Source organism: Natrix helvetica (genome assembly GCF_964273705.1).
Source record: "Natrix helvetica genome assembly, chromosome: W".
In the NCBI taxonomy this organism is placed as follows: Eukaryota; Metazoa; Chordata; class Lepidosauria; order Squamata; family Natricidae; genus Natrix; species Natrix helvetica.
In genome coordinates this window covers 13,203,131-13,229,990 of record NC_138555.1, presented here as the reverse complement: position 1 = coordinate 13,229,990, position 26,860 = coordinate 13,203,131, and the positions used below count along the sequence as shown (strand labels likewise).

The 26,860-nt window shown below is 47.7% G+C and overlaps 1 protein-coding gene across 1 annotated transcript; it reads left to right on the top strand.

Annotated features, from left to right (window-relative positions):
* Nucleotides 1-1,463: 1,463 nt before the first annotated feature.
* LOC309400550 (RNA-binding protein FUS-like) lies at nucleotides 1,464-25,758 on the top strand (the record flags this gene model as incomplete). Its single annotated transcript, XM_081969121.1, has 16 exons — nucleotides 1,464-1,661; nucleotides 2,187-2,479; nucleotides 3,618-3,903; nucleotides 4,498-4,646; nucleotides 4,768-4,824; nucleotides 5,003-5,187; nucleotides 5,384-5,564; nucleotides 7,142-7,179; nucleotides 15,315-15,347; nucleotides 16,231-16,340; nucleotides 16,878-17,007; nucleotides 24,382-24,492; nucleotides 24,815-24,944; nucleotides 25,052-25,140; nucleotides 25,380-25,506; nucleotides 25,719-25,758. The coding sequence occupies 16 exons, from the start codon at nucleotides 1,464-1,466 to the stop codon at nucleotides 25,756-25,758; spliced, it is 2,157 nt and encodes a 718-aa protein (XP_081825247.1).
* Nucleotides 25,759-26,860: the final 1,102 nt, after the last annotated feature.

Here is a 26,860-nt window from a genome sequence, read left to right as displayed (position 1 = left end):
CTGTATCTAATGCATTAGAAAGCAATAAATCAAACAATAGGGTAAAGGTTCCCCTTGCACATATATGGTAGTCGTTCCCAACTCTAGGAGGCGGTGCTCATCTCTGTTTCAAAGCCGAAGAGCCAGTGCTGTCCAAAGATGACTCTGTGGTCATGTGGCCAGCATGACTAAACGCCGAAGGCGCACAGAACACTGTTACCTTACCACCAAAAGTTGTCCCTATTTTTCTACTTGCATTTTTACATGCTTCTGAACTGCTAGGTTGGCAGAAGCTGGGACAAGTAACAGGAGCTCACTCCGTTATGGCGCTAGGGATTCGAACTGCCAACCTTTCTGATCGACAAGCTCGGCGTCTTAGCCACTGAGCCACCGCGTCCCTATTAAATTAAACAACAGAAATCAATTGGACATGAGAAATAGTAGAAAGTACCCGTTATAGTAAATAGTAAAAAGCCCAATATTTTTGGTTTGGTTAAAAAGTAAACATGGTTTCTGGAATGTCAAAAGAAGGCATGAATACCATGTTTAAATGCTAATATCACTATTAAAAAACTAATGAAACCTGAAATTCCAGGTAACAGCTACAACAAAGTTAAATGTGATGTTACAGGGCAGGCTCTGCTTTTTCACATTTGTGTTGTGCATAAGGGGTAGTATTTGAAGTGTAACAATATAATTGTCACATTCTGCAGATTTGATGCCAAGGTGGCATAGAGATATTCTATGATCGTGGAGACAGCAGCCAGACTGGGTTGCTCTGTCCAGTAACCAATTGGACTGAGTCTGCACTTGTGATGTCATCGAGCCCTGGTTACTCCTCCCAGTTTAGACTCAGTCCAACCTGGACTAGGTGTGAGAATTGGTCTCCAAATTTGAGCCTTTTACCACTAATTGGCAATTTTTCCAATTTTTTTTCTCATTAAATTGTTTTTTTCCACAAATTTTTTTGTCCTGCTCCTTTGAGCGGGAGATTCAAATCTGCTTCAAGGTTTCTTCTTCTCAGCCGTCTGACAGCCTGCGGCCACGAGTTCACTCTGGAAAGTCTGCCATCTCAGTCAGACTGGCCAGCTCACGAGCTACGGCTCCGAGGCTTTTTACAGAGGTGCTCCGAGTTCCTGTGCATCTGGAAAGCTGCATGACCAGCCCTTTTGCGCGAAGCGGCATTGGACCAGGTCACCGACCATTCTACGAGGCGACCGGTCACAAAACAGCGGTGGCCATCTTGCAGCTTGTAAAAGCCTGCGAAGACAGTGGCAGCCATTTTGAGGCTTGTAAAAGCCTCAGAGACGACGGTGGCCATTTTGCAGCTTGGAAAAAGCACGCGAAGAACAGCAGCCGCCATTTCAACTGCCCAGCTACCGGAGGTGATCGCGGAGGGGACCGCTGAGCTAAGGAGCGCCTGGCTGCAAGACAGGTGAGACTGTTGCCAATTTATCTTCCAGTTGGGGCTTGCATCTGCTAGTATGTCTGAGCAACCTATGGTGGTGGATAAAGGCCTAGAAGAGGCAGGGCCATTGGGAGTAAGAAGCAGCAGAAAGAGGGCAGCCAAGGAGGCTCCTGACTCAGGAGTAAACCCCCAAACCTCCAAATCCTCTTCCAGAGCTGAGGAGCAGAGGCAAAAGGCCCTAGAGAAAGAATTTCAGCAGGCCCAAAAACAGCAGGCGAGCCAAACTATTCAGGCCTCTCCCCCTCCCACCAGGGGGAATCAAGCCACCTCCTCAGGCCCACCCGAGCTGCCACCCATGGGTCCTTGCCCATCATTGGATGACTCAGATGGGGAGTTGCCTTCTTCAGCCTCTTCTTCCTCCATAGAACCTGATAACAGAGGCAATTTCTTTGATGTCCCTCTCAATAGGGATCACCTACAGAAATGGCAGCCATAATCTCAGAAGCCATAAAGCAAGGCATTGCTGCTGGACTTCAGCAGCGTCCTCTTCCTGCACCATCTCACAGTCACAGGAGTAGATCACCTGGGGGTACCCAGCAACACCTTCTTTCTGCTTCTACCACTCAGGCTTCCATCTTTGGGGAGCAAGACAACCTCAGAGATTCATACCTGTCTGATGACAAGGGGGGTCACTCCGGATGCCCCTGCATTTGCCGGATTATTCAAAACTGATAGCTTTAAGTCCCTCCTACTCAAAGCAATAAAAGCAGCTAACTTACCTTCTTCAGCTTCTACACAGGCTCTGGTGGCTGAGCCGGCTACCACTGATCGCCCCAGCAGTCCGTTCACCGAACCTACAGTGGAAAAGGAGGTTATTCCTTCTAAAATCTTCATGAATGTGATCCTAAAGCAGTGGGACTCCCCTGGCACAGGTCCACAACCAACCAAACTAGACAAACGCCTCTACAACATCGCTCCGGAACTCACCAAATTTCTCGAGACTCCTCCAGTGGACGTGCCGGTTGCAGCCTTGTCTTCACCTACAGTGGTCTCTGGAGCCCATGAAGAAGTCCTCAAGCCTGAGGAGAAAAGGTCAGATCAAACCTTAGTCAAAAGTTATCAGGCCAGTGCCTGGGCAGTTAGGGCCTCCACAGCCACTTCTTTTTTTCTCCAGGGCCGCTCTAGTCTGGACTGAGCAGCTCCAGAAGCATATTGCAACCACTGACACTAGGTCACATAGGGATCTAAACAAGATTAGGGCAGCCGTTGAATATGTGGCGGATGCTTCCCTCAACGCTGCCAGGTTCGCTTCTAAAGCCATGGCCTCTTCAGTCACGGCCAGGCGCCTGCTATGGCTCAAACCATGGCAGGCGGATGTCCATACCAAGTGGCGCCTCGCAACCTCCTTTCAGTGGCACTCAGCTCTTTGGAACTCCTTTGGATTCGTATCTCACAGAATCTAAGGATAAACGCAAAGTTCTTTCCTCTATAAAAAGCAGGACAGTCGCCCCGCTCCTTTCTACAGGAGGTCGCCCTTTCGGCCAGCGGATGGGGGATCCGCCTTCTCCTGTCCACACCAGTCCTTCACCCCTAGACAAGGATCTAATCAGGACAGATCTAACTGAAACGCCCAGCGTTTCCCCCCAAAGAAGTCTTACCAAGGGGGAGGTCACGACGAAAGTGACTATCTGGACTCTCTTCCAATCGGGGGTCGCCTAGCGTTTTTCGGCCACCGCTGGGAGGAGACCACGACAGACAATTGGGTAATCAAAACGATCAAATTCGGTCTTATGCTGGAATTCCTCTCCACCCCCCAGGAAAACTTTGTACCATGCCCTGTATCTCAGTGCCCTCGCAAGAGGCTTCTGATGGAGCAGGCCATTCAGCATCTGCTGGAGATTTGGGCCATCCAACCGATTCCCCCTCAACAGAAGGGGCAGGGCTTTTATTCCCGCCTCTTTGTGGTACCAAAGGCTTCCGGGGGATGGAGAGCAATCCTGGCTCTAAAGTCATTGAACCGCCACATTGTTTACCGGCGGTTCAAAATGCACTCCCTACACATCATCCTACAGGGAGTCAGGAAAGGCGATTTCCTCACTTCGGTAGACTTAACCAAAGCTTACCTTTACATTCTCATCTTCGTAGACCACCGAAGATTTCTCCGTTTCTCTTATGGGGAGAGGGACTTCTAGTACCGAGCTCTTCCATTCGGCCTCTCCTCCGCCCCCAGGGTATTCACAAAGGTGCTGGCGGCCCTAGCCGCCCACATCAGGTCATCTCCAATCCGGATTCTCTGCTACCTGGACGACATTCTCCTGTTGTCCAGGTTGCCTCTACAAGCAGAAAGGTATCTAGCCCTAACCATCCAAGCCCTACGGGATCACGGGTTTGGGGTGAATCTCAAGAAGAGCCACCTCGTACCCGGGACTCGCATTCTTCACCTCGGAGTCATCATAGACACCGTGGCGGAGAAGGTGTTTCTTTCCAACGACCCCATTCTCAGCCTAAAGGAGATAGTCAGGAGGGTCCTGCGCCTACGCAAAGTGTCTCTACTTTTGCTTTCCCAACTATTAGGCAAAATGGTATCTTGCTTTGGGGTAGTTCCGTGGGCCAGGTTTCACAGCAGGACTCCCAGTGGTTCATGCTCCCGCATCAGAAGACCAACAGGAGCTGTTCCCCCCACAGGGTTATCTTCCCCAGGCAGATCTCCCAGTCCCTCAAGTGGTGACAGTCCCTGGCAATCTTGCAAGGGACGTTGTTCAGGGAACCGAGCCATCTCACTCTTACGACAGACGCTAGCCTGACAGGGTGGGGAGCGCATATACATGACCTGGTGGCGCAGGGTCAGTGGTCACTAGAAGAAAGCCAAAACAGCATAAATTGGCTAGAACTATGGGCAGTTTGTCTCACCCTCATTCGCTTCCAACGCACGGTCCAGGACAATCATATCGTCGTCCTGACCGACAACACCACTACCAATGCGCATATAAACAGGCGGGGGAACCCGGTCCTGGACACTGATGCAGGAAGCCAACCTATTGTGCCGATGGGCAGAATCTCACCTACCATCTCTCAGGGCGGAACACATCTCAGGGGTCTCCAATGTCCAGGCAGACTGGCTGAGCTGGACCAGAATAGATCAGGCGGAGTGGAGTGTTCATCCGGACCTCTTCCATCGACTGACGCTTCGGTTTGGGCTGCCTGTCCTAGACCTGTTTGCGACAGCGGACAACAACCAAGTCCCCAGGTACTACTCAAGGTTTGTTGACTCCATGGCAGAAGGGGTAGACGCGCTCAGGTGCTAGTGGCCCAAGGGTCTCCCATATGCGTTTCCGCCCCTCCCTCTCATCCAGAACGTAGTTTGAAAGATGTTGGAACAGGAGGCAGAACTCTTACTTCTGGTATTCTCAGCAGCCAACCAGCTCCAGCACTGGAAGGTAAATGCTAATTTTGGGGGGGTGGGGGGCTAACTCCTGATTTTTTTCTGTTCAGAGTTGCGGGATAGGCTTGGAGAGGGGAACCTGAAGAATCCTAATAGGATAAAGGCAGTTTAATGGACTTACTTTGCATGAGGCTACAGTAGTAGTATTTATGCATGTTTTGTGAAATCTGCAGTTATGGCACCAGTTCCCAAACTTCCAGTTACGGGCAACCCCAAAGTGGAGGTTATGGCCAGCAGTCAAGCTATGCCAGCCAGCAACAAAGCTCCTATGGGCAGCAACCTTCCTACAACCCACCTCAGAGCTATGGCCAGCAGAGTCAATACGGCAGCAGTGGAGGAGGAGGAGGAGGTGGCGGTTGTGAGTAGATGTTCTTTTCAGCTCATCTTGGTTTAAATTTTGGCAAAGGGAAAATCTACGGAATACAATGTCTGATTCTGGTGGAGTGCTGCAAGAGTTTTACCCTTCCTACTCATGTTTTCTTATTGTCAGAAGTCAAGGGTCATGTTTTATAATCCACGATTGTTTTTTTTTTCTTTTTCACTTTTTCCTCCAGCTGGTGGCTATGGCCAGGATCAATTCTCCCTGAGTGGAAGTGGTAGTGGAGGCGGCTATGGCAGCCAGGATCAAGGTGCATATGGGTGTCAACAGGACCGCAACCGTGGCAGAGGCGGTGGCGGCGGATATGGTAGTGGTGGTAGAGGTGGCAACAGAGGTGGCCGTGGAGGTGGCATGGGGTAGGTGTCTAATAGGTTGTTGTGGTAGAGGGAGTGGGTTTTTAATGTTTTTCCCTTAGTACTTTAAAAAAGCTAATTGTTTCTGGGAGGGTACAAAATTTGAAAAATGAAGTTTTGGTGAAAAAGGCTGGGGAAACCCTCTTGTGCACAATTGGTGTGCTTTTTTTTTGTACGGGGTGAATTCTTAATGGCTGTCAAAAGGTATTCTGTTACCTGAATGTAAAGGAGTTAAAAGTACTTTCTGACAAATCAGTCATTGCAGTAACAAGTTGGTGCATGGGGTGAAATACGGCATTTTCATCTTGTAATCCTACTTGGATTTGTTGACAACCTCAAAGGTGCACTTGATATGAGTATCAGTACTGTTCCTCGAAGGTAAATTATACTTCTCTGTGGCCCATGTTACAGTCGTGTACAAGTACATAGAGGATTCTCATACTACAAAATACCATACTACAATTTTTGCAGAAAGGAGATTGATAATAGGATTGTCCTTCAATTTCACCCCAGTGTAAACCTAATGAGGGACATGGAAGGGGCATGGTTTATATGCTGATAGCAACTTGAGGATTCTATGATTGTCTCAGCAACATGCTTCTGGGAAAATTGCAAGTCAGCTTTTCTTTGGGGTTAATGCTATGGTTTAGCCATGTAATGGCTGTCAAATTGGGTTTAAACAGATGTGTTCATGTTTACTCATTTCTTGTACTTGTGGTTTACGAGTGACCATGTAGGATCCTCAAACTGTTCTTCGGTACTTGTACTGCCTCCTTTTTTTATCGAGGGGTGACTAAAGTTGGTATTTGAAAAACAATGATTGCTAAGCAACATTGACCATGTGGGTTTCTGATTGGGGGAGACAAGATAGTAGAGAGGTGAGTATAGATAAAGATTGAACGGTTGTTTGCTTATGAAAAGTTTGCTCTGTTAACAATACCTGTTCTGTTAACAAATTCTGCATTTTGTGTGCCACAGGTGTGAAAGTCAATGAACTTTAATCAAATCTCCACCTTCCACATGTTAGTTAAGGGTCTGAGGAAGGGAGAGAGATCTTTAATCGCAGGCAGATAATGCAGTTTTTAGAGCTGAGTGATTTAATGAGTATTCTGATGAGAAAATGGGTTTTATACATGCTTTCGAAGCAGATATCTGCATGTAGGATTGTATGCAACAAAAGTTTTGCAAAAACAATAATTTGAGAAAAGTGACATAGAAATACAGTGTGCACTGTATGCAATATTTTAAAAACAAGTTTGGTTCACCAGTCCATGCCAAGAATAGAACACCTATAAGGAAAACAACTTTGTCCCAAAAGCTGCATCAGGACGCCACATGTAACGATTCAAGATGGGAAGCAAAATTGACTACACATTAGCAATTGCAAACCTCAAAGGGTATCATGCTTTATTTAAAAAAAATGCTGAGGGCAAGAAAAAGGTGGAGAGGTTGTCTTTAGATCTTCAGGAAGAATCAAACATAAGTGTTGGCCAGCATCTTAATGGATATGGTGTAGTTTCTAGCAACAAACCTTTTTAGCCATGGAAAACGCATCATTATCTTCTAACTTATCTCCTCAGCGGTGGTGAGCGAGGTGGTGGCTTCAATAAATTTGGTGGTAAGTCCAAAGAGTTCAAAAACTTGAACCACAAAAGTGTATTTCTATTACATTATTTTTCGGAGACTCTGTATGCCAAAGAAATGAAAAGCCACCGTTTATCAGATAAAAACCTATGGGAGCACTCCCTGTTGTGGCACAGATGCCAAAATGGTTGGTTGTATCTGTAGTGCTGATTTCCACGTTCTGGGTTTTCTACTTGGCCAAGTTCTTCGGGCCAATTTTGGTTGTATGTTATGCAACAAGACTGGAAAAAAACCCTAGACTTGTGTTTTGTGGGAGAACACATGGAAAATTCACTTCATAAATGTTGGGCTTGTGTGTTGTCCCTTGTTAAAAACACACATGCAAATATTGGCTAAAAAAGTGTTAATGGAAGTGCATGCAGTCCTGAAGAAACATGGAAAAATGAAGGTTTATGTTACCTGGTTTAAAAAACTACTGGCACAGGAAACAAATGTGAGGGGCCACTCCCTTGAAACCGGTATGTATAATTCTGTCTATGAAATTCTTAAGAGCTCCTTGACAAATAAATGTTTTCATGGACTTCTATTTTAAAGAAAGTTTGCTTTTAGTATGAAGTTTCATAAAAGGTGGTCTTTTTTTTTAACGTGAATGTACCAAACTAAACTAATTGGTTTTAAGGAACGTTCCCATAAGGTTTGCTGAAAAAGGCTTGGCACAAAAATTTTAAAATGGTCTACCTACGATTGTTAATGCATTTGAGACCAGTATTGGGCATACACCTAGTGGACAACCATTTAAATATGAGCCAGCAGTGTGCAGCAGCTGCCAAAAAAGCCAACACAGTTCTAGGCTGCATCAACAGAGGGATAGAATCAAGATCACGTGAAGTGTTAATACCACTTTATAATGCCTTGGTAAGGCCACACTTGGAAATACTGCATTCAGTTCTGGTCGCCACGATGTAAAAAAGATGTGGAGACTCTAGAAAGAGTGCAGAGAAGAGCAACAAAGATGATTAGGGGACTGGAGACTAAAACATATGAAGAACGGTTGCAGGAACTGGGTATGTTTAGCTTAAGAGAAAGAAGGACTAGGGGAGACATGATAGCAGTGTTCCAATATCTCAGAGGTTGCCACAAAGAAGAGGGAGTCAAACTATTCTCCAAAGCACCTGAGGGTAGAACAAGAAGCAATGGGTGGAAACTAATCAAGGAGAGAAGCAACTTAGAACTGAGGAGAAATTTCCTGACAGTGAGAACAATTAATCAGTGGAACAGCTTGCCTCCAGAAGTTGTGAATGCCCCAACACTGGAAGTCTTTAAGAAGATGTTGGATAGCTATTTGTCTGAAACGGTATAGGGTTTCCTGCCTAGGCAGGGGGTTGGACTAGAAGACCTCCAAGGTCCCTTCCAACTCTACTATTGTATTGTATTGTGTATTATTTTCAAAATTAATTGGATGTGCTGAAAGGTGTCAAAATGTTTTTTAAAGAAAACTCTGTGTATAATATGTTAATAGAATGGTTGATGCAAGTAAAGAACCTGATGGTTTCTCAAAACTAAAGATCTAATCTTGTAAAAGGACTTACTCAGAATGTGTTCTGTGGTGTAAGGTGGTGTCTACTTAACTCTGGTTGTACACAAGGAAACAAAAATGGAATAGGTTGCAGAATTCTGCCACAGGCCTCACGATGCTGGAGATTTTTTAAAAAAAACGTTCGAGGGTCAGTACGAGACTCTGGGTAGCAGTGACTAATGTATGCTATGAAAGTGGAAAAATAGATTCCTCCGGGTGGTTGTCCCATGCTGTTTTCCTGTACACCGCTTGGAGAGTCCAAGCAATGGGTTAATTCAGTCTGCTTGCCCTTAGGACTGAGGAACTATTTTTCCTTAAGCCACACCTCCTCCTGGTGTGCTCAATCCCCCAGAATTCTTCCTCAGTCAGCCCGTTTGGACGTAATTAGTTAGAGCTCTGAGCTAAATTAATCCTTTTTTTGGCTTGGACTCTCTATTTGCATTTCAATTCTATTCCCTAACATTCCCCAACCTTGTGAGACGTTTCTCTATTCATTGCTGCGACTTCTCTCCAGTAGAAATTGCATTTGAAGGCCAGGAGGTAAGCTGGAAGGTGGTGGGGGGTGCCCCTCAAGCCGATCCTCATGGGACGGCTTCGGAGGCCTGCCGCTTGTCGTTAAAACGGCGCGGCTGCAGCGGCGAGGCTCCTAGGTTCCCAGGCCCCCCGTTTGTTGTTTTAAACGATGTATTTTTCGTTCCCGGCCTGCTAGAGGACCTCGGCCGCAGGGAGGAGTGGGCGATCGTCGCCATTCAAGGCGCGTTCGCTCCTCGCTCTCCCTTAGCCCCACGCTGTTGCGGCGGCCATTTTAGGTGCGAAAATAGCGCGCCCAGCCATGGCCGCCATTTTGCATCAGCCTCGTTATCAGGAGACCGCTGGAGGTGGCAGGGCCTAGCAAGGGTTTCTCGGGCTAGGATCGCCACCTTCGTTTTTTTGTCTATTTTTGCGAGCGGTGCTGGTTCCTGTGCCATTCCAACGGTCATCATACCGGCTCAGGGAGGAGGCCTAAGTAAGCGCAGGCCAAAGCTTTTTGATAGTCATTCTCCTCCCTGCTTCTCCTGCGGAGCCTTGCACCTCTGTGCAGGCTCCAATCCTACCCCTGGGCCTCCGACTGGTATTAAGCATGGGATGATTTCTTACGTATTGATTCAATTACTGTGCATATGGCAATTTTAACAAATCTTTTCGTTTTGTTTTCCCATTGCAGCAACCAGTCTATCTCTATCCTTCTGCCTTATCATAGCCTTGCTCCATCTTGTGTGGTCATTGACTATGGATCTGCCCAGTCCTCCCGATTCCCAAGATACTAGGCCGAGCCTCTCGCAGGCCCCTAGCAAGGGTTCCTCCTCATCGGGGAGTGGGGGTGCGGGCAAGAGTGGTGGGGGTAGCTCTGGGAAACAGCGTTCCAGGACCCCTTCTGTGGCTGAGGCCAAGGATGCTGAAAGGCGCCAGCGGGCCCTTGACAAGCAATTTGAGAAGGCCAGACGCCAGGCAGACAGGGAGCAGTCCCTCTCAGGAATCCCTCCCTCCCGGGAAGATCTCCAGATGGTCCTCGCCGAGGAGGTGGAGTCCCAGGACCTATCCCCAAATAGGTCATTTGCAGAGCCGGCTTCCCCGGCGCCCTCTTGGGCCTGTGAGCAGGCCCCTCCCCCTGGGGATGCTAGCATAGACGATATGCAGGGTGAGGCTTCACCCCCCCTAGAGGAGGGCTTGGATCCTGATTCTGACTCTGAGGAGTTATCACCCCGCATGCAGGAACTAATGGCCTGTGCCATTGCCAAGGGCATCACGGAGGCCATGAAATTTAAAAGTCCCACTGCAGTGGCCCCTAGGGGCCCCAAACCCGATCAGGCAGCTCCCCCTCCAAGCAAGCGTACTCGCCATCCTTCCCTGGAATCCTCGGTGGTCAGCGAGGCCTCTGCCATTGAGGACCCTGACCCGGAGGTGCTAGGTCTCTCGGACGACGAGGACCTCCCCCCTGAAGCGCCCGCCTTTGCGGGTCTGTTCAAGCCCAGCCTTTTCAAATCTGTCCTTCACAAGGTCAAGGCTGCCACCAGGGTGGGGATCAAGCCCAAACCGACCGCGCCGGCAGCGGATGCCACTCCGGCTAATCCCAATGCGGTCATGTTTGATGTCCCAGCACCCCAGCAAGAGCTGGTTCCGGTCCCGGGGCTGTTTCTTGACCTAATCCAGCGCCAGTGGGCTCAGCCAGCCACGCAGTCCTCTCCCAGTGGGGTAGATAGGAAGCTTTATACTATGGAGCCAGTGCTGGAGGACCTTCTGGCCCTTCCCACTGTCGACCCGCCCATCGCTGCGCTCACCTCCAACTCCTCCCTACCGGCCGACCTCCTGGAAGGCCTTAAGGCGGAGGACAAGAAGGCGGAAAAGGCGTGCCACAAAACCCACCTGGCGGCTGCCTGGGCCATCAGGGCCTCTTCATCCGCCTCCTTTTTTAATAGGGCCTCTGTGATCTGGCTGCGCGAGCTCCTAACCAAGCTCCCGGCGGGAGACGTCCGTCTCCACCAGGACGTGTCAAAAATAATCGCGGCCTCCCAGTATGCCGCCGATGCATCCCTTAATGCCACAAAATTTGCCTCCAGGGCGCTCGGCTCTAATATAACTTCTCGTCGGCTGATCTGGCTCCGACATTGGCAAGCGGACCAGAAAAACAAGTGGAAACTGGCTTCCGCCCCCTTTAAGGGGTCCAAATTATTTGGCGAGTCCCTGGATCCTCTCCTCATCGAGTCCAAGGACAAGAGGAAGATCCTACCTTCTCTAAACAAAAAGCAGGAACGTAAGGCCGCTCCCTATTCTAGGAGGCAGTCCTTTCGTGCCTCCGAGCCTTCCACCTCTGCCTCTTCCTTCTCTCCCTCCAATAGGTCCTTCGGCCAGCAGGGCGACAGATCCCAGGACAGGGCGCCCTTTCGGGACAGAGGCAGGCAGCAGTTCGGCTTCCGCAAGTATAACCGCGGTGGGGCCTCCAACAGGCCGTTCCGTAAGTCAAAGTGACTGCCCGGGCTTGGCGCCCATCGGGGGTCGCCTCCAGCTGTTTGCCTCCCATTGGGCCCAGACCACCGAGGATGCTTGGGTTCTGCAGACAGTCAGGGAAGGCCTCTCTCTGGAGTTCCTGTCCCTCCCCCCCCGGACCTTCATCCGGTGCCCTGTCCCATCCTGCCCCCAAAAGAGGGAGCGTATGGACCAGGAAGTCAGTCATCTCCTAGACATCAGGGCAGTGGAACCAGTTCCCCAGGGCGAAGAGGGGAGGGGGTTTTACTCCATCCTCTTCCTGGTGCCAAAGAACTCGGGGGGGGGGGGGGTGGAGAGCCATCTTGGACCTCAAAAACCTCAACAGGCATATCGCCTACCGGAGGTTCAAGATGCAGTCCCTGCAGACTATTCTGGCGGGGATCCGACAGGGGGATCTACTCACATCTATAGATCTCAAAGAGGCATACCTCCACATCCCCATCCGTCCTCAGCACAGGAAGTTCCTGCGCTTCTATTATGCGGGTCGCCACTTCCAGTACAAAGCTCTTCCATTCGGCCTCTCGTCCGCTCCTCGGACGTTTACCAAAGTGCTGGCGGTAGTGGCGGCCCAGCTAAGACGCAGGCCCATAAGGCTCCAGTGCTACCTGGACGACATACTTATCCAGTCGTCGTCCAGGCAGCAGGCCCTACGGGATCTCCAAACCACTATGAGATCCCTCAGAAATCACGGCTTCACTCTAAACATAGAGAAGAGCCATCTCACTCCAACAAACAGACTTGTACACCTGGGGGCGGTGATAGATACCAACTTGTGCAGGGTTTTCCTCTCCCGAGACAGGTTGGCCGGTCTAAGGTCCATGACCCACAAGGTGTTGAGCTTGAGGCAGGCTCCAGTGGTCCTTCTGTCGCAGCTGCTGGGAAAAATGATCTCCTGCATTTCCATCGTGCCGTGGGCCCGCCTGCATTCCAGGGCTCTTCAGTGGCTGCTGCTGCCGCACCAGAGGGCATCCAGGAGCAACTCTACCAGGCCGATTCGAGTTACGCCGGACGTAAAGAGGTCTCTCCGCTGGTGGGTGTCTCCGGCCATCCTCAAGGGCCACCTATTCAAGGAGCCCGAGAGGTTAATCATCACCACAGACGCCAGCCTTTCCGGCTGGGGAGCCCACATGGGGTCCCTGGTTGTTCAGGGCAAGTGGTCCCAAGTGGAAACCAGCTACAGCATCAACCTGCTGGAACTGAGAGCTGCTCGCCTGGCCCTGCGCCATTTCAGCCGGTCCATCCATCGTCAACATGTGCTTCTGATGACGGACAATGTGACCACCAAGGCCCACATCAACCGCCAGGGCGGCACCAGATCCAGAGCACTGATGAGAGAGGCGGAGTCCCTGGGCCGCTGGGCGGAGCGCCATCTGGAATCCCTCCGCTCCAACCATATCTCCGGAGTGGACAACACACAGGCAGACTGGCTGAGCAGGACGACCATAGATCCTGCGGAGTGGAAACTGGACCCTCGCCTGTTCCACCAGATGTCCGACAGATTCGGGACTCCGGCTGTAGACCTGTTTGCGTCCAGGGACAACAAGCAGCTCGACCGCTTCTACTCCCGGTTCTTCACCCCGGGGGCGGAGGGGACAGACGCACTGCGTTGCAAGTGGCCCCGCGAGCTACTGTATGCCTTCCCTCCCCTGCCTCTCCTTCCTCAATTCATCTCCAAAGTCATCGCAGAGGGAGCAGAGGTCCTTCTCGTGGCCCCGCATTGGCCCCGCAGGTCGTGGTTCGCCGACCTTGTCCACCTGTCGGTGTCTCCTCCGTGGCGCATTCCTCCGGACCAGATCTCCCTCAGCCAGGGGGCCGTGATTCATCCAGAGCCCCAGTGGCTCCAGTTGGCCGTCTGGCACTTGAGGGGGACCAACTAAAAGGCCAAGGCCTGTCGGAGGAGGTAGTGAACACCATTCAGGCGGCGAGACGCCCTTCAACCACCAGGATTTATGATGCGTCTTGGGCCGCCTTCGCCAAGTGGTGTGAGGAGCTGCTCATCGAGCCGACGACCGCGCCTGTTTCCAGAGTGCTTGACTTCCTTCAAGCGGGACTCAACAAGGGCCTGGCCCCGAACACCCTTCGACGCCAAGTGGCGGCTTTGTCTACCGTCTGGTCGGGCGACCACCTTTTGCCTCTCAGCAAAATCCCGAAGGTGCGTCTTTTCCTCAAGGGCGCCTCTAACCTTCGCCCTCCCACCGTTCATCGCTACCCTACTTGGCAGCTGTCCGTGGTCCTGCGGGCCCTCTCTGGCCCTCCATTCGAGCCTCTACGCACTACTTCTCTTCGATTCCTGACGCTGAAGACGGCCTTCTTGATTGCCATCACGTCAGCTCGCCGGATTTCGGAGCTGGCGGCTCTTTCTGTTCGCCGGGATCTGTGCGTCATCCACCCTGACAGGGTCATTTTGAGGCTGGACCCGACCTTTACCCCCAAAGTAAACTCATGGTTCCATAGAGCGGAAGACATTGTGTTGCCAAATTTTTGTCCTCATCCGTCGCATCCCAGAGAGCGATCCTGGCACAATCTTGATGTCAGGAGGGCCCTGAAGGTCTACATCGCTCGTACTGCGGAATTCAGGAAGTCAGAGGCTCTTTTCCTCTCCTTCCAGCCCGGTTCCCTAGGGAAGAAGGTCACTTCCTCCACAATTGGCAGGTGGCTTCGCGCTTGCATTGCGACTGCCTATGAAAGTCAATCCAAGGCCGTTCCGCGCGGCATCACTGCACACTCCACACGAAGTGCTGCTACCTCAGCGGCCTGGGCCACCCAGGCCTCGATCCTGGACATCTGCAGGGCCGCTACGTGGTGCTCTCCTTCTCCATTTGTGCGACACTATAAATTGGACATTTTCGCCTCGGCTGAGGCGTCCTTCGGCAGGCGTGTGCTCCAGGCGGTTGTGTCAGAGACCGAATCCCGGGAGCCCTTTTCTGCCCGCCCAGATGGACAGTAACTTGGGTATGTCCCATTGCTTGGACTCTCCAAGCGGTGTACAGGAAAATGACCATTGGCTTACCTGAAGGGTCCTTTTCTGTACACCGCGGGAGAGTCCAACCCACCCTGGCTTTCGAGGCCGGGATTCGGGTTCTTCGTGTCAACAGTACATCATCTTGGACGCTTCGCTCCGTCCGCACGAACTGACTCCTTCTAAGAATTCTGGGGGATTGAGCACACCAGGAGGAGGTGTGGCTTAAGGAAAAATAGTTCCTCAGTCCTAAGGGCAAGCAGACTGAATTAACCCATTGCTTGGACTCTCCCGCGGTGTACAGAAAAGGACCCTTCAGGTAAGCCAATGGTCATTTTGAGCGTGTATCTGGAGACCATGCTCCTCTCACCAAAGCTGCAAAAATTAGGGTTCGATATGACCTGGTGGAAAGAATGTTTAAACTGGTTATGTAATAAATCTCATCATTAAGACATGGAGTGCTTCTGACTGGGCGGGTATGTTTTCTTACATTGTAGTTGAGAGGCTACATATGTTCAACACTGGTCTGTTTCTAATGTGATGGTGATGTGAAAAGGGGAGCCCACTCTGTCTAACTGAACCTTTCCTTCCTTTTTTCCTATGACAAAAGGACCACGGGACCAAGGCTCACGTCATGATTCTGGTAAGTGGTTGGTTGACTGGTTTGATACGCATTCCACTTAATAATCAAAACAAATATTTGATTATTTATCACAAGTGTTCTGTCTTAAGGACCGCTGTTCCTCACCAGTGAAGCAATCAATGCTCAGGATTGAGATTTTGATGGGTGTTAGGAATGTAAGCTAACAGTTGGGTTAGCAATATATAAACCAGGATGGTAGTACTGTAGCTTTAAGTACTGCTGTAATGTGATTGGTTGCTGTTACCTCAAGCAGCCATAAGAGGGAGCCAGAATGACTGTTAGCTCTCTGTTTGTTAGATGCTGATCGGTGTATTGTGAGGTACTGTGTTTTTGCTACTGTTAGTTGTTTTGTGTGCTAAACTGCTTATTTGATATGGGACTGTGTTCGAAGGATAATTCCTTAACTGAGAACATTGATAACTGACTGACTGAACCATGTATGACTTGGACTGTAAACTGAACTCTGAATATCTCTATATTTCCACATAGTAAATTACTATATTTTATACTATTCGGTGTCCCTGTTTGCTGGTTTTTGCGTGTTTTTCCATACCACTCTCATTACGCTTCTCTGCACACTCACTCTCCTAACGGGGAGCTTACTTACTTAACATCTTCAAATCTGCCTTTTAGCCTCTCGGGATTCTTGTGAACACAAACCCAACTATTAAACTAGCTGATTTCAATTGTGTTAAAAATACAAACTGAGTTGTAGGACAAATGAACTTCAACATAATGCAGGATTGAAGATTTGTTGTATTTAACCAAAGAAAATGTCTGTTCACTTTGATAGAATGGAAAATTTGTACAGCCCAGAATAGTTCAATACTAAAGTGTTGTTTGGGATTTATTTTGTTTCAAAGTCTTAATTCTTCTCTTGCAGCTAGTGAGCAGGATAATTCTGACAATAACACCATCTTTGTCCAAGGACTTGGTGAAAATGTAACCATTGAGTCGGTTTCAGAATTCTTTAAGCAGATTGGCCTCATCAAGGTAAACAAATTATTTGCACTGTTATGGATCCATTTAGCAATACGCTAGTGGGAATCCAGAGAGCAATCACCTAGTTTGTGAATCACATATAAAGATAAAAATTGCCTTGAAGTTTTTAATTGAAGCAAGAAAATAGACTGCAATATGATTTCAAATAGTTTTTATTTGTAATGTATCTTTCACCTAAAGGCTAGTTAACATTTGTATACTTCAGAGGTAAAATTTACATAACAAAGAGAAAAAAGGCCCTAAAGATTTGGTTCTGTGCTCGAGCCTGGGACCCCAATGCATGATGGGAGCCCTTCTCCTGCTTGCTTGCTTGCTTGCTTGCTCGTTTTTTATACAGTATCAGCAGTTATGTGTTTTTTTTAATTATTATTTTAATGTTGTAAGCTGCCCAGAACCATATATTTGAGATGGGCGGCAGTCTCCAGAAATGAGCAGCACACAAATACCATCACTAAATAGTTGTATGAGCAGCTACAGTAACATGAAAACTTTATTTGATCAGAATGTCATCTTGTGTGTCTTTTTCAGATGAACAAGAAAACTGGGCAGCCTATGATTAATCTGTATACAGACCATGAGACAGGAAAACTAAAAGGAGAAGCCACAGTTTCTTTTGATGATCCCCCATCTGCAAAAGCTGCCATTGATTGGTTTGATGGTAGGTCGTTGATTTGGAACAGCATTTTTTTCCAAAAACTTTTTTATTTATTTTTTATTTTCAAAGCAAACATAAAAATCCTCCTCCTTTACATACTGTAGAAAGTGTATCAGTTGGTTACAAAAGGTTTTTGTGCATCTCTTCTAGCGTCATCAAGTACAATTCATATTAACTCTGGTATCTTAATTCAACTGTTTATACATATTACCATCATCATACCCCCATTTTTATTTGACTATAATTGTTTAAACGTCCTTCATCATAAAATATAGCAAAATTTAGTACATAACCACATACTGGCATTTCATTTACTTATTTATAAAATCCTCCATTAACATTAAATCCTTATAGCCTATTCTAGCTAAACATCCATAATATTTAATAACACAATTTTCTAATCCTCCTTTCCAAATCACTGTTTACAATTTACATCCAGTTTCCTTATATTATACCCATACATATATATAGATTATTATCATTATCCTTTCTTTATTTGGCTATATCCTATACCATAACATTTCCCCCCTAATGATCAAAACTTAACTCTGTCTAATTTAATTCTTTTTTTATTGTTATTATTATTATTGACCTTTATATATAATCCAAAAGGATTTCTAGCCTTCCCTTCATGGGTATCATTCAATATTCATATCCAATTATTGCTTATCATAACACTACACATTGTATACAGTATTATCATTATCAATTTTTTATTTAACTATACCTATTATCACTGTTTCACTAGGTTTAGCTAGTAATTTTAAAATATACTCTTCCATCTATCAACCTGTATCTTTCCATTAACAAAACAATCTTATGTCCTCTGCAATGTTCCCTCTAATTTTTTTTCAGTGTGAGCGGAAAAGTATAGTGTTTGAGCAGCACATTTTCATGCCTGAGCATCTGAATTTTTTTCATAGATGTCACCCGACAACGAAATCAGTGTTATTTGAAACTCAATTCTACCATGTAAATATACATTAAGTAAAGAAATCTCCCTATACAGGTAGTCCTTAATCTACGACCCTAATTGAGCCCAAAGTTTCTATTGCTAAGTGAGACATTTGTTAAGTGAGTTTTGCCCCATTTTACAACCTTTCTTGCTACATACAGTTAAGTGAATCACTGCGGTTAAATCAGTAACCTGGTTGTTAAGTCAATCTGACTTTCCTACTGACTTTGCTTGGCAGAAGGTTGCAAAAGGACACTGCAACCATCAAAAATATGAGGCAGTTGCCAAAGATCCAAATTTTGATCATGTGGCCATGGGGATGCTGCAATGATCATAAGTGTGAAGAACAGCCATAAGTCACTTTTTTCAGTTCTGATGTAAGTTTAGTCATTAAGTGAACTGTTGTAAGTTGAGGACTACTTGTATTCAAGTTCAATGGATGACGCTCTATGGGAAAAGGATCAAAACTTCCCTCTATCCACATTTTCCATACTATGAATTACTTTATATGCTTTATGCTTTCCCCCTTACTATCTAATAGTCTGCAGTGATATTAGCAAGTTATGAATAAATTACCAATTGATGTAGATTAGCAATTGGGGCACATAAAGAAACAAACAAAGAGGGGAGAGGAGGGAGGGGGAGGAAGGAAGGAAGGGAGACACACACACACACAAACACAGAGAGAGAGAGAGACAGAGAAAAAAAGGAAAGAGGAGAAAGAGAAAAAGAAATGTGAGAGGAGGGAGGGTAAGAAAAAGAGGCAGAAAAAAGAAAGAGAGAAAGAAGAAAGGAAGGAAGAAGGAAGGAAGGAAAGAAAAAAGAAAGAAAAAAGGAAGAAAGAAAAGAGGAGAAGGAATAGAGGCCAAAAAAGCAAACAAGGAAAAGTAGGAAAAACTTTCACTGGAAAACACTATTTTTCCATCAGCGCAAAACTTTCCTAAACAAGGTTAATTTTCCGGATTTTTAGTTTCTGGTCTAGGCGGAGCAAGAAGCCTCTGTTTTCTTTTTCTTTTCGAGCAATAAAATCAAATAAAATCCGCGGAGCACCAGCTCGACTCCCCCTTCCTGCGGAAAAAAACTCGAGCCCCAATGCTCCGAAAGCAGAGGCTGGATTCAGACATGTGCCCACCCGGCGTGGGCTTCCATTTGCTTGCGTGGCGAGCGCCTCCCACACACCCGCATCTCGGAAGTGGAGCCAACAGCGGGGAGCCCAGCCATGGGGACTTAGCTGACAAACTGCGATGGAAGCATGCTCCGCAGGTCCCGCGGAGAGTTTGCTGTTGCCGCTGCTCCCCCCCCTCAATAACTTTGATCCAGGAGGGAATGGCCTCCCTGTCAATCAGCCACTCGCCGGCGGAGGGAGCCCAATCATAACCCTAGGCAGCCACATTTCTGTTGGCCAAAGGCCCACCTTCCTCTGGGTGTGTCCAGGCACTATAATATCCCGGCCCAGCTGATAGAAGCCTCCTAGCCGCCTGCAGCTTAAAAGTCCATCATGCTAAAGATCCCTGCGCGGCAGTTGGAAACTGCTGCGCTGTGTTTTGTTGCCACCTGCGCGTCCGCGCACCCGCGCAGCTTAGAGGGAACATAGGTCCTCTGCCATTTAATAATATTTAATGCTTCTAGACCGCCCCCTCTCCCGCAAGGGACTCGGGGCGGTGTACAGTTCATACAAAATATAACAGGATACAATAAGATTAAATTAAATATGTACAGTTGACAATTGACATGGAGGAGGTTAAAATGTAGTTAAAAGAACTGTACAAAGCAGATATAAAATAAATTCAAACCCCTAAAAACAAATACAGTAAATTAAAAAACCCCTAAAATAACCAGATATAATACATTTGCCAGGAGGGACAGTTGAATTATGCCAGGCCTGCTAGTCGGAACAGGTGGGTCTTCAGTTTTTGCCGGAAGGAGCGGAGGTCAGAAGTAGTTCTAATGTTGGGGGGGAGGTCATTCCAGAGGGTTGGGCCCATCACAGAGAAGGCCCTACTCCTCGGTGTCGCCCGCTGGCATTGCCTAGTGGACGGCACCAGGAGAAGTCCCTCCCTGTGTGAGCGTATTGGCCGCAGGGATGTATGTGGGAGGATGCGATCCCGCAAGTAACTAGGTCCCGTGCCATGGAGCGCTTTAAAGATGGTAATCAGCACCTTGAAACGCACCCGGAAAACCACAGGCAGCCAGTGCAGCTCGCGCAGGAGAGGTGTTACGTGGGAGTACCTCGTACTCCCCATCACAGCCCGCGCGGCTGCGCTCTGAACTAACTGCAGTCTCCGGGCGCGTCCCAAGGGCAGCCCCATGTAGAGAGAGTTGCAGTAATCCAGGCGGGACGTCACCAGCGCATGAGTGACCGTGCGTAGGGCATCCCGGTCCAGTAGGGGGCGCAATTGGCGCACCAGGCGAACCTGGTGGAACGCCCCCCTTGCCACGGCTGCCACATGGTCATCCATTGACAGCCGGGCATCAAGGAGGACGCCCAAATTGCGCGCCCGTTCCACAGGGGGCAATTGTTCGCCCCCTATGGCCAGCGATGGGATCAGCTGGCTGAACCGAGGTGCCGGTAGCCACAGCCACTCAGTCTTGGAGGGGTTGAGTTTAAGTCTGTTGTCCCCCATCCAGACCCCGACGGCCTCCAAACACCGGGACATCACTTCAACAGCCTCGTTGGGGTGGTTTGGAGTTGAAATATACAGCTGAGTATAATCAGCGTAGAGGTGATACTCAACCCCAAAACCACGGATGATCTCACCCAGCGGCTTCACATATGTGTTGAACAGGAGAGGCGAGAGGACCGACCCCTGTGGCACTCCACAAGTGAGTGGCCTCGGGGTCGACCTCTGTCCCCCTGTCAACACACATTGCCTCCGGTCGGAGAGGTAGGAGCCAAACCACCGCAAAACGGTACCTCCGACTCCTATCCCCTCCAACCGGCGCAATAGGATACCATGGTCGATGGTATCAAAAGCCGCCGAGAGGTCTAATAGGACCAGGATAGAGGAACAACCTCTATCTCTGGCCCTCCAGAGATCATCAACCAACGCGACCAAGGCTGTCTCTGTGCTGTGCCCGGGTCGGAAGCCGGACTGGCGTGAGTCTAGATACTCGGATTCATCAAGGTGTCGTGGAAACTGCTGCGCCACCACATTCTCTACAACCTTCGCTAGAAACGGAAGGTTGGAGACTGGACGATAATTAGCTAGCTCCATTGGGTCGAGTGAAGGCCTCTTAAGCAAGGGCCTCACCACCGCCTCTTTCAAGGCGGTTGGTAAGGATCCCTCACCCAATGAGGCATTCACCAGGCCCAGAAGCCAGCCTCGGGTCACCTCCCAAGATGCCAGTACCAACCAGGAGGGACACGGGTCCATTAAACATGTGGTGGGTCGCAGCCGTCCACGCAACCTATCTAAATCTTCGGGGGCAACAGAATCAAACTCCTCCCAGGATGGTCTCACAAGACTCGCTGTTGGCAGCCCGTCTGGTCCACTGAGTGGGGCCCATCCGCTCCGGATCTGAGCGACTTTGTCCTGCAGATATTCCCCAAATTCCTCTGCTCTGCCCTGTAAGGGTGCCCCCTGTGTCCTCTGTGACAAGAGGGAGCGGGTCACCCTAAACAGGGCGGCAGGGCGGTTATCCGCGGACGCAATAAGGGTGGCGCAATATCTACGTTTGGCCACCCTTAATGCCACAAGGTAGGTCCGCAAGTAGGATCTTACCTGTGTTCGATCAGATTCGGAGCGTGAGGACCTCCACCTGCTCTCTAGACGTCTCCTGTGGCGCTTCATCACCCTCAGCTCCTCGGTATACCAAGGAGCCCGGGTGGGTCGCTGCCGCAGGAGAGGTCGCAAAGGCGCAACCCGGTCCAAGGCCCCAGCCGCCGCCCTATTCCAGGCGGCCGCTAGGTCCTCCGACCGAGCGCGGGTCAGGGCTACAGGTAATGGCCCAAGCTCCGTCTGGAACCTATCCGGCTCCATCAGGTGCTTGGGGCGGTACCAGCGTGGACCGTCTGGTCCCGCCTCCTCGCGGTGGGGGGTAGCGCCAGGGAAGTCAAGCCGGAGACATGAGTGATCTGACCATGACAGGGGTGTAACAGTAAAATCCCCTCTACCCAGATCACTCGTCCACTGCTCAGATACAAAAACAAGGTCCAATGTGTGGCCTCCTTCGTGTGTGGGGCCCTGAATTAACTGGGTCAGGCCCATGGCTGTCATGGAAGCCATGAACTCCCGAGCTACCTCAGATGCTGCTCCCGTCGACGGCAGGTTGAAATCCCCCATAACCACAAGCCTGGGGATCTCAACCGCCATCTCCGAGATCAGCTCGAGGAGCTCGGGCAGGGCTGCTGATGTATAGCGAGGAGCCAAGTATACAATCAGCAAACCCAACTGCCTCCCTGGGCCCCATTTCACACCAAGGGACTCACACCCGGATATCTGAGGAACAGTGAACTCCCTCGGCTCTAGACCTTCCCGTATAACTACCGCCACCCCACCACCCTTACCCAGGGCCCGAGGCTGATGGAATGCACGGAAACCTGGTGGGCACATTTCCACGGGTAAACCACCCTCGTGGCCCAACCAGGTTTCCGTTATCCCTGCAAGGTCTAGCTCCCCCTCAGAGATCAACTCATTAATGAGGGGGGCCTTGTTGGTTACGGACCTTGCATTGCAAAGCATCAGCCGTAGGCCCGGGCTCTGTAGTTCCTGGCCACCTAGGTTGCGGGGGTTGGTGCAAACGACCGGGCATAGCCAACAACCACGGTCTCCCAACCGACCTTGTAATCTTCTCTTGTCCTCGCATCCCCCCCTCCCCGCGACCGTTGTAATCAAACAACCCTCTATTGGAATCACTTGTTCCCTCTCCCCCCCCGCTCCGCTCACTTCCTTCCCGGACTCACCTGTCCGTCTGGCACTGGCACTGGCGCCTCTCCATTCAGAAGATTGATTTGTGGTATCAATCTTCTGAACAACTTCTTAATCAGCTTTGTATGGACTACTCCTAGCAACTCCTTGCTTGTAAGATCTCTCATATAATCCTGATGCCCTCTTTCTGTTTCTTTTTTCCGCTTGTCTTTAATTGTCAGCAGTGTTATCCATATTTCTGCTGATAAAGTTTCATAGTCCATAAATTCTTTACTTTTTTCTTCTTCTATATCTTGCCTTTTGAAATAGATTTCCTCTCCATTTATTTCCTCTTTCAATATTCCATTCTTTGCATTTTCAAAAACAAACCAATTGTCATGGATATCAGCAAGTTTAATCGCTTTATATTCCTTTTCCACTTCAATTCTTTGGATTTTAATCCCCTCATTTTGCATTTGTTGAACATCATCAAAGATTTTCATCACATTTTTCTGTTAGCTGTTCCAAATATTCCAGTTTATGTTCAATTCTCTCATATGTATTTGTTAGTTTTAGTAATTCTGAAAATATTGTCTGCAAGCTTACAATCTTTGTATTTTCTTGACATTCTGCCATCTTAAACAAAAGCGCTCTCGCTTGGAAAGTTTTTTAAAGTTAAAACATGGATTCACAAAGACCGTTTTTTCCCCTCTTCTAGTTGAAAACACGCTTCAAAGGGACATTTGGCTTACCCCTATCGCTCTGTAACGAGCCGTCAAAACAAACCGTGAAGAAAGGGAAAGGTTCCGCTTGAATACACAAAGCTCCAATCAACAAAACCTCCCAGCATGTAGCGCTTTTAAGATATTTCTTTTTTTTATATCTATTTTGTATTTCAAATTAAAAAAAAAGGTCCAATCTTTAAATGAATTTTAAAAAAATACAGCGATGAAAGAGGAAAGCTTTGGTCTATAAATCACAGAGAGTCACAGAAAAAAAAAGTGGAAAAAGAAGACTTGATCCGTCCATTTTAAAAAGCTTATAAAGATTCCATCCAGGAAGATAGCATATCAAAAAATAGGATAGCCACTGTCCAGAACCGTTACAGGTTTAATTTCACCGCTTGATTCTTCTTTTCTTCAATTTAAATCAATTTTTAAGTTTTTATAGGCAGTCTCTCTTTTAAAACAATAAGAATTCCTCACCAGCTATAAACACTTTCACTTTCCATTCCTTCCGTTTTTGGGCCGCCCCGACTTCATCAGCCTTGGCTGGATTTCTTGTCACCGGCATGAAGAAATTTATCTTGCTTCTTTCGGGGATTTTGCGATATCCCCAAGATCCGCAAGACGTATTCTCTCAGAGCATTGGGATCTCACATCGTGTCGTCGCGACTTCGGACCCTTATATGGAACAGCGTTTTTATTGCTGGGAATTTGTATGGCTGTGTTCAAAGTGGTAGGATAGGGATTGTCTCTGTGCCATTGGAATTTAAGTGAAATAAAAAGTAGCGATGAACACAGTAATGGACAAAAGTTGTGTGTTCCTCCCCCCCCCCCCCCCCCAATTCTATAGGGAAAAAGTTCTCTGGCAACCCAATTAAAGTTTCATTTGCCACTCGGAGAGCAGACTTCAGCCGAGGAGGGGGGAATGGCCGTGGCGGAAGAGGCCGTGGTGGTAGAGGTGGTGAGTAAGGCTTATCTTTGGGATTGAAAAGTAATGGAGCATCTGCTTATCCATCTTCCTGTCATTTTACATATTATTGTCCTATTTTAGGAGAAGAGTAAGAATTGGTCCTTCAGCAAAGCAGTGAAGGTTAAAGAAGGACCAAGTTCTATTGTAGAATGTGGAGATAAAATGGATGGAAATATCTTATGCAGTATTTCTTGACCTCAGCAATTTAAAGATGTGTTAAAATTGCTGAGATTGAGAAACAGCTGTTATAGTGGATGAGACAGTAAATACTGGCAAGAAAACATTCTTAATTGCCACCTTGAATTTTCTTCAGGACCAATGGGCTGCGGTGGATTTGGTAGTGGTGGCGGTGGCAACAGTGGCTCCAGTGGAGGCAACTGGGGTGGTTTCCCTAGTGGCGGAGGTGGCCAGCAGCGTGCTGGAGACTGGAAGTGTCCCAATCCGTAAGTAAAATCTGTAGCAATTTGTGTGGCAGGGAAGATGGTAGGTAGTAAGACTGAATTTATTTGATTAGTAATGGCTTGCCTAATTCCCATGATGTCTACTGTAGGACATGTGAGAACATGAATTTTTCATGGCGCAATGAATGCAATCAGTGCAAAGCACCCAAACCAGATGGGCCTGGGGGACCACATATGGGTGAGTATTAGAGTGTTCATCAACTGCACTTACTGCAATTCTTTACCACAAGAGAAGAATCATTTACAGGAATGAGATTTCTTGTGTGCTTTGGATGGGGGAAGAACAGAAATGTACGACGGTCTTCTGCCAAGATAATTTGGTGAAACACATAGCTTGCCTTTTCATGTAAAGGTCTGAACTTAAGAAGAGAATCTATAGTTGTGCTTTGAGATGTGTAATGTATTCTGTTTTCCTAGGAGGCGGATTTGGTGAAGAACGACGGGGAGGCTTTGACAGAGGTGCTTTTCGTGGAGGTCGAGGTGGATTCCACGGTGGAAGAGGAGGAGACAGAGGCAACTTTGGACCAGGAAAAATGGACTCAAGGTAAAATTTATTTCTAGGAGTGGGATGGGTAGATACCATATTTCTGCACCTGAATAAAAGGTTTCCCAGAGGCTATTAGGACCTGAAACATGCTTTTCACTCCTAAATTCCTACCAGTTTCACCCATAAGAGCTTATCTCTGGAGTACGGCTAACTATAGCTAGTAATCACAATCTGTAATTTTAAATTTATCTTTTGTTTTTTCACTGCAGAGGGGACCACAGACAAGACCGCCGTGAGAGACCTTATTGAGCTAATATAAGATCCCAGACCATGTCAATTTATAAACTCTTATTTTGTATGATGTCTAACTTCATTGCAAATTGTGTACCCCATGTTGAGTTTGTGTACAGACTTTATATGCCTGTCTTATTTTTTTGTTGACTGTACTTGGAGTAATCTCAAATTACAAAAATATATTTTAGTTATGTGCTTGTAATTGCAAGGAGGGGGTGGACATAGAGCTGAATAATAAAGATGTTTTCAATCAATTCTCAAAATAATTGTATTGGTTTTATGTCGTACAGGAAATACTGCACCAATGAAATTGTTTTAAATTCAATTTGTCATTCAGGTCTTAGCTAAGAGACTCCCAGGCCTAATTTTGTTAATTTCCATATACATTTATCCTGTAAAAAGTTTTTATAAATGTTCTGAGTAAAAACTATTGTAGAAATGTTGGTGGTTATTAGTGAGGCTCATTTGTTTTCAAAATCTGATAAGACTCTGTTCCTTGTATAATAATGTTAAGAGTCTGATGTTGCTGTTCTACTTACATCTTTGAAATTCCCATGAAGTACAGGTAGCCCTTGTTTAGCAGCCACAATTGGGACAATCAGCTTGGTCATTAAGCAAAACAGTCACTAAGTGAAACTGCAGTTGCTTATGATGTTACTTCAGCTGTTCTTTGTTTTACAGACCTGCAAAAGGTTGTAAGTATGAGGATTGGTTACAAAGTTAACTTTTTCATCACTGTTGGAACTGCAAACGGTTGCTAAAACAGGTCTGCCTTCATTGAATGCAAAAGCTGGCCTTCAGTGGCCTTTTTTACATGTTGAAGTGCAGACGTTGAGATTGTAACCTGTGCAGACACTTTCTATGCAAATACAGATAGGTGGGAATGTGGATGTACAAATAATCTCCCAAAATGGATGTTGCTAAGTAATGAGGTAAACGCTACAGATGGATGGATGCATTTTACAGTCTGGAAGCAAAAGATAGCAAGTTCTAAAAAGGAAGAGGGAAACAGAATCCAGATTCTTCTTTTTTTGCCACAAATTATCAGTGAGAAAACAGGATAAGCATTATTGATAGTTTCCCTGTCAAGCACCAGGGAAATCAGGAGATCCATGCA